This window comes from Diadema setosum, chromosome 2 (genome assembly GCF_964275005.1).
Source record: "Diadema setosum chromosome 2, eeDiaSeto1, whole genome shotgun sequence".
Lineage (NCBI taxonomy): Eukaryota > Metazoa > Echinodermata > Echinoidea > Diadematoida > Diadematidae > Diadema > Diadema setosum.
The window spans coordinates 40,557,544-40,568,083 of record NC_092686.1 but is presented as its reverse complement, the minus strand read 5'-3'; the positions used below and the strand labels follow the sequence as shown (position 1 = coordinate 40,568,083).

At 38.1% G+C, this 10,540-nt stretch overlaps 1 protein-coding gene across 1 annotated transcript; it reads right to left on the bottom strand.

Moving 5' to 3' along the window:
- Window positions 1-2,341: 2,341 nt before the first annotated feature.
- LOC140245976 (mitochondrial inner membrane protease subunit 2-like) lies at window positions 2,342-8,254 on the bottom strand. Its single transcript, XM_072325427.1, has 5 exons — window positions 8,084-8,254; window positions 6,885-6,988; window positions 5,793-5,858; window positions 5,349-5,451; window positions 2,342-4,569 (listed from the first exon to the last, which is right to left on the bottom strand). Exons 1-5 carry the CDS (start codon window positions 8,204-8,206, stop codon window positions 4,360-4,362), a joined length of 606 nt encoding a protein of 201 aa, XP_072181528.1. The 5' UTR covers window positions 8,207-8,254; the 3' UTR covers window positions 2,342-4,359.
- Between the last annotated feature and the right edge of the window lie 2,286 nt (window positions 8,255-10,540).

The window sequence follows — 10,540 nt, the reverse complement described above, 5'->3', positions numbered from 1 at the left end:
GAAAAGTTGATAAATATTTGTCACTAAATCTGAAGTTATGATCCAGTTTAGGTCAGTGTATTTCAAATACATTGTCATGTATCATGGACAAGATACTGTATGTCCAAGTACAAAAACCAGGTTGGTATTGGTCAGATTGTATCAGAGAGAGAGGAGAAAGAAAGAGAGAAAGAGCTGCTTATGTAGTCATACCACATATTAATATTCAAAGACATGGTTTACAGAAAAGCATCAATTTTGACTAGTGTATTAACCCTTTCTGAGCCAGTGAGTCAAATGTGCACAGATTTCACACACAAACCAGTGGACTTCAAATGACCGTGGCACACAGAGGGTAAAAAATAAAGCATGCATGGTTTGTTATAAATCTCCTTATCCTGTCTTTTTTTTTTTTGAAGCACAAGGATTGGTGGCTGCATTCTTGGACACGAGACAAAATGTACAAAAAAAAAAACAACGAAATGCCAGTGTTCGTGCAATCTTGAATAAACATGTGTATGAACACACGACTCCTTTGTCTTGCAGTTGTTCTTTTTTGGTGTTTGGATTGTCTTCAGGCATTTGTGAGCATGTGTCGGTGTGTCTGTATGTTTGTATTTTCTTTGGATTGTTTAGTTTTGGTGTTTTAATTGCCTTTGAATTGTTTGGTGATAGAATCTTGAGGGGAAACTACATGCCATGTTAAAGTTGGCATGAATAGGAGGCAAAAAGTTAAATTTCTGAACAGCAAATTTTGTGAAAATCTGCCAGTGAATGGAAAGTTATGAAATCTTGAGTTTTGATTTCACCATATTTCACAAGGGTACTGCTGTGCAAACACAAAAAAGATGAAAGAACGAACAATAAAACAGAAAACAGAAGTTCACTCAAGAGAAACTGCAGTTGTATTATGTACTGCATGTATACACCAACATAAATGTGAGCTGTATCCTGTTCAATGTTGTCCTTTGAGAGAGCTCACATAATTGGCAATTCCACCAGACTTTTCTTTAACCCAAAGACGCTGAACTAATAAGACACGAAAGTGCGCGCTAATCCTGTACAAAACAAATGGACAGCGCGCGGTCTTCAAGCGTATACGCACATCACCTGAGACGCGCTGCCTTGACGCTTGATAAACAACAGCAGCGGCTTCAGGGCCAGCGCGTCTCAGGTGATGTGTGTCTTTGCCTGAGACGCGCTGTCTTTGAAGATGTTGTTGTTGTTTATCAAGCGTCTTTGATTGTGAGATCATGTTGTTGCCAAATTTTTACCTCCACGAAATAATCCTTATTACTCTAAAATCTCGTTCTTCAAAATAATCCCCTTAATCGAAAAAAAGCTACGACTATAATTTTTAAATCTTTTTAAGATAATAAAAATACCACTAACTTTGGAAATGAGTGATGTTCCTAGGTGTACTGAGTTTGTACTTAGCTCTCTTTTGTATCGTCATGTAGGGTAGCCATTTTGTGTCCATTGTTATCGCGCGCCTTCGTATCTTATTATCTCTACTATCTTTGCTTTAACCCTATTCCAACTGGGGGGGGGGGGGTCAAATTGACCCCCCCTCGACATTTCGCGCCACGATTCCGTAACACGCAAAGATTTTGCTGCGTCGTTTCGTGACTTATTTCCACTGAAGTCTCCCGCATATTATGAGACCAAATTTGCGACGTCCGGGTACACTGTTCTGAAGTTCCGTGATGTTTTGCATATATATGCATGTCAAACTGGAAACAGCTCAAATTCATGATATCGTGTGCAAATCCAATGTAAATTGTGTTTTTTTGTTAAATTGATATAAATTAGATTATTTCAACTTTTAGCCATTGAAATTAATCAATTCTAATGTGGATAAGCTTGAAAAAGTGCCTGCAACAAATTTTGGCAAAAAAACAATAGAAAACAAAAAAGGTCGAAAAAACAAAATACATTAAGAAATTAACAAAACAATAAAAAACAAAAGAAACTGATCTTGATTGCACTATTTCTTTACAAGAAAAATGTTTGATGTGTCTTGAGGAACTCTGACACAAAAATTTAGCGATCCTTCAGTCTATCAGAAAGGCAATATTTTTCTATTGTATGACCATGTAATCTTGTAGTTGACATCCGGCTCTGTCTTCAGGCAAAATTTTGCGGCAATCATGTGATCGGCGGCCGAGATCTCAAGGGGGGTCAAATTGACCCCCCCCCCCCCATTAAAAACTTGGTCTCAAATAGCCCAGTTGAAATAGGGTTAAGTGGCTTCTTCTGGAGAGAGAGGAAAAAAAAATCAATACATTGTATTCCTGATCCAAAGATGAATTAGGTACACCCTATTAAAGAGCAAAAACATGTTCATGTACACTGATTTCCATACAATTTACTTTGTTGATTTATTCACAAGGTACTGCAACAGCCCAATATATTGGGGTAACAAAAACTGAGAATACAAGTGTAGATACAGGAGACCATGACAGAATATTGGGATCACAGAAATTCCTGCACACAAATTGTATTGCAGCGGGTCCTCACAAATCCAGGGTGTAAACAGTAGGTCTCTTATTATCTATTTTGCTCTGAGTAAAATCTTGAGACAATGATCTACATTGTACTTCTATAACACCATTAAAGACTGCCCACAAAAAAAAAATGAACAGGAAGGGATCTCTGCAATGGCATTTTCAAGAACAGTGTTTTCTTCCTGTTGATCTACACAAAACCTGAGCTCAGTTTAAGCAGCATTTATGGCTACATAGTTACCAGCCAGCACAAGGAATGATAATGCACGATCCACCTGCTAAAAGCTGAAACGGTTCACGTTCACAATTCACCATTCATACAAATTCTCAGATGTGCAAATTAAGAAGGATGATATGGCATGTTTTTTAAAGAGTCAGTACGGTGCATGTGCTCCATAAACGGGTCTCTTGAAGTGTGTGCTGACATTTGAGACATATTTGACTTGGCACTGGTCGAATGGTGGAAGTACACATATAGGCCCGAATTCACGAAGGTGGTACAAATGAAACCATGGTCTAAACCATGGACAAAAACCATGGAGCGCCAAGTGTCAAACGGAATATTTCGTTACGAAATTGGTCATTTCGTCGACAAAATGACTGTTTCGTTAACGAAATTATCATTACGTGGACGAAATGTTCATTTAGTTACAAAATGTTGTCATTTCTTTACAAAATAATCATTTCATCGACGAAATAACTGATTTCGTAGCGAAATATCCCATGCGACACTTGGCATTCCATGGTTTTTGTCCATGGTTTCATTTGTACCACCTTCGTGAATTCGGGCCTTACAGTTTACTCTACGCAACTTAAAGGTGCATAGTCCCGGTAGTGTAGATGGCACTGTTGATGATACTGCCGATCACCGTTAGCATTGATAGGAAGATTACCGAAGTTGAGCTGTCATCAAGAGTAAAGTGCGTAGGTGTTGCTAAGTAACGCTGTGCGCATCGCGCAGTCTGTAGTAATGCCAGGGTGCGTACATATGTGCTTGTTATTATGACATCACAAAAGAAGCTTGCTAAAGCTGTCATCCCCCTCAGCTGAATCATGAGCCGAACTGTGATCCGACCACTGACTACAGTGAATAGGACTTCTCCGGACTCGGGGAAGTGGGCCAAAGCGTAAGCACTAAAGAGGAGTCGATAGCGTACGTCTCTATAGGAGACTTGCGCCATGCGCCCGCGTACGCATTTGACTAAAACACCGGGACCATGCACCTTTAACATGAAAAGGTCAGAATCTTGTGGTGAAACCTCCAGTAAACACAGTACATGCATAAGCACTGTCGACACTCTGGCTCACTCTGTATGAGAGATCTTGCACTACACTGTAGTCTGTTTTAACAATTCCAAGCAGAGATGGATAAGATATGTCATACATTCAGAAAGGTAATTTCTTCTCTAAACAGGTAATAACTGAGTACTCAAAGAATTTCTCTGGACCTGCATTCAACACTCTAATTTCTCACTTTCTCTTCAGATCCATGTCCAATTTTTACACTGTGTTTAATGATTCACCTCTACATGTTAGATTACACCATTCACAAGAGTCCATCTCAACTAACACAACAGCCTAAAGCAAGGACGGCATTCATGACCTAGCAAAGCTCAGCTGGAATAGATTATTTGTGGCTATTTTGTGCTGCATACGACAATCTGATTTTGTATTGGACATCAAGCAAACTGAGTATTGTGTTTTCTACGGAAGCTCTTACTTCACTCATACTGTATAGCAAAAAGTTTGCTCAAGCTACCTCACATGGTAGTGCATGAGGTAACTGGATGTGTAGTCCCACATATTGCACAGGAGAAGCAGAGTCAATTCACTTTTCTTGCACACTGATGACGGCGTACACACAAAGCCTGTGCTACCTGTTGTCTTCAAACAGTTCAATGCCACCCTCAAACTGGCTATCAAGGGATTCGTCACTGCCGAAGTAAAGTTCCGCCATGGCCTCCGAGAGATGGACTCCGGCCAGTGGCTTGCGGTCATCAAGCTGACAGCTCTTCACCTTCTGATATCGTTGTGGAGGCCAAACAATGTGGCTGGCCTTTGCATGGACTAGACCCAGAGCAATCTGTCATCCAGTGAACAGGACAAAAACAATGATGAACACAAAAGCATACAATCTGTGCGGTGTACAAGTGTAAGAGAGAAAAACCTTTCCATGGACGTCTATTATACTGGGAAGAAGAACTCACGTAGATGAAACAGCTGACAGAAATGCTTCTATGATATAACCTCAACAACATTTTAAATTGCTAGCTCTAAATTTCATACTGCATTTCTTAAAGTGGAGAGGGATTAAAAGAAACTTGTCAAAGCCATAAAATAGGCAAAAAGAAAAATCAGGAAGAAATTGTACAAAATCGCCAAATTGAAATGAAATCAGAAACTTTAAATCTTTCAAACACATCTTCTTAAATATGTTAAAGCACTGCCAAATCAAGAATCAGTTTAGTCTAGCCAGTAAGAGGCTTTTGTAAATTCTGCAACCAAAAGAGAACAATTACATATTATGAATGACAAAGACGTTTAATGAAGGAGAATTCTAACTCTGCATTTTATTAATGAAACACTAGCTACAATCAAATTAAAAATATGAGTCAATGACTCAGGAACCACATAAATACAGTTTCTGGGAATTCATTTATTGGATTAATGGGAAAAGCATGAATTTATGTATACAACATAGGGGTCATGAAAATTGCCAGTCACACAATCACGAGTTTCATGCTACATGTATGCATTATCTATCCCTCATCTAATCTCTGCTGTCTTTGCATGAGTACACAAAACATGGCAACTAAGGCATCTTGTATGTGAAGTGGGCACATTGCCCGACACTGTACTCACTGGTCCAAAGTAGTTGCTATCCAAACTAACTCCATGGTGGTCACCCTCTAACCAACAGTGACCTTCAGGAATCACTACATACCGGTTCTTATATCCGAGTGTCCTGTGACAGAGACGGTAGAAAACATTGGAAAGACAACAGAAAAATGTACAGAAAGTGGTAAAGTTGATAAAACTTGTAGACATGCTTTCTAGGTTTATCCATTTTTAAATACTTGGTATTTAAATTGACTTACCTACTTCCTATGAATGCAAATTTAAAGTACTAGGCCCTATACAAAAACATACAAACACGAGAATATCTTTAAGAGAATGACATCACAGCACAAAGTGATAGGAATTGTAGAAATATTAATTTTCATAGTCATTCAGACCTACATATTTATGGTAAAACATAAAAGAGCAAAAACCAATGAAAAAACAGTGAAATATGAATAAGATTACCGTATTGTGTCTCCCTCTAATGCAATCACTCTTTTGATAAGCACTTCCCTAGGATGGTGTGGTGATCTGTAAAGTAAAACACAAAAAGATGTTTTGCAATTTCAAATCAAAGGTTGCCTAGTATGCACCCTAGGGTAGAAAATGATGCAAGGCACTGATGGAAACATTAGTCCTGAGAAAAGTAACTTTTGTGACTATGGAAACGATCATTTCTTCAAATAAAAATCATTGTAGAATGATAGGACAAATCATGACCATGTGAAGTAAATTTGTGCTAGGATTTCATCTAAGAAATGTACAATGTAAAAAGAAAAAGAAAGAAAAAACCAAAACAGACAAAACACCATTTGCTGTATGTACTGGTACAACATGTAAGCTAAAAGTAATCAAGAAATTCTTGGCATATACAATCAAATTATGATTATACAGTGGACTCCCATTATAACGAAGTCCTTGGGACTGGCAGTTTTCTTTCGTTATCAATAAAAATTTCGTTATAACAGAACAAATGAACAATAAAAATACATAGAACTGATAATGTTTTGGACTAAATTTTTCTTTTGTTGTAACCAGAATTTCGTTATAACCTTGTTTGTTATAACGGGAGTGCACTGTAATGATAATAATAAATATTAAAGAGAATTATAATAATAACAGTTCTGACAATAAAAAGATGATATCAACAGTAAATGATGACGATAAAATAATGATATTAATAATGATGATAAAATAATAAAATTAATAACGAAGATGATAAAATAATGCTAATAAATGTTATTAACAACTTAATTGGTACGTTATTATCTGATCATTTATCTTTCATGGTAGTGTGGTGGATAAGACTCCTGTCAAGAAATCAGGAGATTGTTGGTTCCCAGTTCAGCTTGAATACGGTATGTATGCCCATTGATTTTTATCATATGTGTAGTTACCACTAAAACACTGAATAACGGGTGCTTGATCTAAATTGAAGGGCACTTTGTCAATCACTTGCAAGAAAAAAGTAGACACGAGAATTCAAAAGCATGACATTTATCTATTAATTCTGAATATCATATAAAATATCTCTAATTCTTGATAGCGTAGACTTACATGACTGAAACAACATCTCCACGATGGATGTCATAATCTCTCACAGCCCATCGACTCAAAAATAGGATGTCTCTCTGCCTGGAAAAGTCTGGATTGAAGACTGGCTGCAGTTTAAAAGAAATTCAAGAAAACATAACATTCACAGAAACACCTGTACCGTAGCTGTGTAACCGCACCAGCGACCCCAACACGTACCACAGCGCCCCCCTGCTGGGGTTAGTAGCTGTGATTAGTTAATAGAAGACAGTGCATCAAAATTTGTAAAATAACTACAGTGCACTCCCGTTATAACGAACACGGTTATAACGAAATTCCGGTTACAACGAAATAAAATTTAGGGCCGCAACATTATCAGCTCTATGTATTTTTATTGTTTATTCATTCGGTTATAACGAAATTTCGTTATAATGAAAGAAAACTGCCGGTCCCGAGGACTTCATATATCGGGAGTCCACTGTATTAATTTTCTAAGTGTACATGTAAGGGTGATGAATATAAGGCAAAATAATTGGACTTTCTCACAAGATAGTCACATCTTCATTTTGTTAACACAAAGGCCCGAATTCACGAAGGTGGTACAAATGAAACCATGGTTTAAAACCATGGACAAAAACCATGGTATGGAGCGCCAAGTGTCGCATGGAATCGTTACGAAATCAGTCATTTCGTCGATGAAATGATTACTTTGTAATGAAATGAAAACATTTTGTATCTAAATGAACATCTGTCCACCAAATGATAATTTCGTTAACGAAACGGTCATTTTGTAGAAGAAATGACCAATTTCGTCACGAAATATGCCATGCGACACTTGGCTGATCTAGATCTAGGGTCCTAGATCTAACCTATGCTATGATATGAATTCTAGTCGAAGAACCACACATTGTCACAGAGTCTACACCGAATCTGGAATGCACACAACTGGCAACTTTTTTTCAGCTCTTCGCCATATCGTAGACCATGCACGCATATTGTACGCAAAATTTACATCAGGATTTGAGGTTCAAATGTTAGTAGTAGCGGATTAGCGTCTAATCCCGCCAGTTTGGTACGATATCTATTGAGCGGGCACCTGGGGAGGCGGACGGCCTAGCGTACCGGCGTAGAAAAGGAGGAGGAGTCCGCTCAAGCCCCTCAAGGCATAGAAGAATGTTGGTTGAGTGAATAGATTTCTAGTTAGATGTCCGATTTGTATGTACCTGCATTGACTTGCCTGAGACTGTTGCAAAATATCCTACATTATCAAAGAATGTGAGAGACCCAACAACACCGAATGCAAATCCACCGGTGAATATTTTAAAGGCTTTCCGACCAGCGTTCATGTTTCGGTTAACCTTCACATCGATATGGCCTGAAGATCGAGATCTCTCATGCAGCTGCGCTGCGCTGTGGCATGATGCATGCAGGCAGTGCATAGTGCTCATGCTGTGGAGAGCGCTAGCTTTTACACATTTCTACAAACTACTCGTACTCTTTGCTGAAGATGTCGATCTGTACGGTATCCGTAATAAGTCAATAAGGATGCATGACCCATTGCGACCGAGTACATTAAATTACCGGTGCTCATACTGAAGATTTACACTGTACATGGTTTAAGCTGTATTCCCCCCCCCCCCCCGGTGTGTTGAAGCAAAAAAAAATTAAAAAAAATAAAAAAAAAAATAAATCAAGAATCAATATGTGTAGAAGTTTGATTGTATAAATCTTGTGTTGTCTCAGGAACTGATTTTAAGTCTGTAAAGGAATCACTTGTGACCACAGTTTATTTTTGACCGAAAAGATCGGTCTGTTGGTCGTCGTGGATATGTTCCGCGGAGACTGCGTCTGGCTTCAAGGAATCCCCTCTCTGGAGGAGAGTGATAACGTAAAAAAAAACAACAACAAAAGACTCCTCCGGACAGACTGATCTTTCTGTCTACCACTATTTATGCAGAAACTGTAGGATGGGGGAAAAAATGTAGGGCCTACAGGTAGTATCAGAGTGAGTTCTTGACAATTACATGATGATGATGATTGAAATTGCAGATATTCTTGAATAGTGCACACAATAGGCCTACATACATTGCAAACAAACATGCAGAAATGTATCAATACACAAACTCTCAAATAGAACACAATACACAATAAATACATTGCAAACCGAACACACACACACAAGCATAAACAAAGGCATATATGCTCCCACACCTTTGAACATGGACCTTCATACTGATGACGCATACATCCATACTTGACAACATACCAAGGGTACACAAATTTCACATACCCCGGTACCTTGTTATCTACACAAAGGGCAGTCTGAAGGAGCATTGTGGAACTAGGGAGGTGAGCCACCTTCGTGGTGGTTAAAAGAATTATATTGGACTGATAGATGTTTGGTTTTGATCCTGCTTTGTTAGTTTGTTTCAGCATCTGTGTGACAGAGCATTTCATCCATTTTGTACTTGTGAAGCTATTTTTTCTGAAAATATGAGGCATGAATTTATTATTCATTACCTGGTACTGTGAATACAAGTAAAATGCCTTGTCTAAGGATTATATTTCCTATGTTGTCTGTTTTTGGTGGTAAAGAAATGTAAATTCACTTTAATAGATACAAACATATACACGCACTACACCACCCTAGCTTACACATAACATACTGACGCTCACATATGGTACCCTAACATACAAAGCCACATCTCACATGCAACATAAACCCTATGTAACTTCAACTGCAATGATTAACTTTTATTTGTGTTTATTTGTTCATATATTGTATGACGTTGCTACATTTCCATTTCCATTTCCATTTTCCAGTGTAAGCAGAATGTTACATTGGATTGTCTCATAAGAGCAAATTGCCTAACTTTCTGTTTTTGTTTTGTTTTCTTTGTCACCAAAAGGCTGCTGCAGGACTGCCAGCCTCTGTTTGAAGCATAATTTGACAGGATGCTTTTGGAAGTTTTGAGTAGTTGTTATACCATAGGCGAGCATGTAATTGCTTACAATATCAGTACTCATGTCGTACATATCCTTTCAACTATGCAGTTTTGTCCATTGCGCATTTTCATTTCTTTGTTTCACAGCTAATATTCCCACAAAATTCTATATTCAATATTTGCAGTAATTTGACACAAAGACAGAGACAGATTGAAAAAACTACAACAAAACAATCAGTTCCATTTTGATGTCAATGCAAAAGAGATTTTATTCTCAGTATACTTATATTCTGCATTTTTCATTTTGAACAATGTAGCATCAGTGGTATTTCAGGACATTTGCTACGAGCAAAAAATGGAACATCTACGGCCATCGCTACCTCTTCTTGTCAGGATCCTCAAAGGATCAGGAAGTATCTCGCTGATTTCCATGAAAGAGAAAAAAATTAATGAATGTATACAATGCACAGCCTTTGTGTGAGACAGCATATACCAAAGGAGTTTGTGGTTGCTATTGAGCAATGACACACAATGTCCAACCACTCTCCTCACTGAGTGTCCCACAGTGCATCTTCTCTGTGCAGCAAATCTATTGAAGGTTTTAGAAGTCTTATTCCATCTTGTTGGCACATCAACGATTTAAGCTGCAGCGCATTAGCATGCTAATGAAAAGCTATCATCTATGCGATGCTTTTTTTTTTTTTTTGGTTCTGTCAAAAATCATGCTTAAGCATG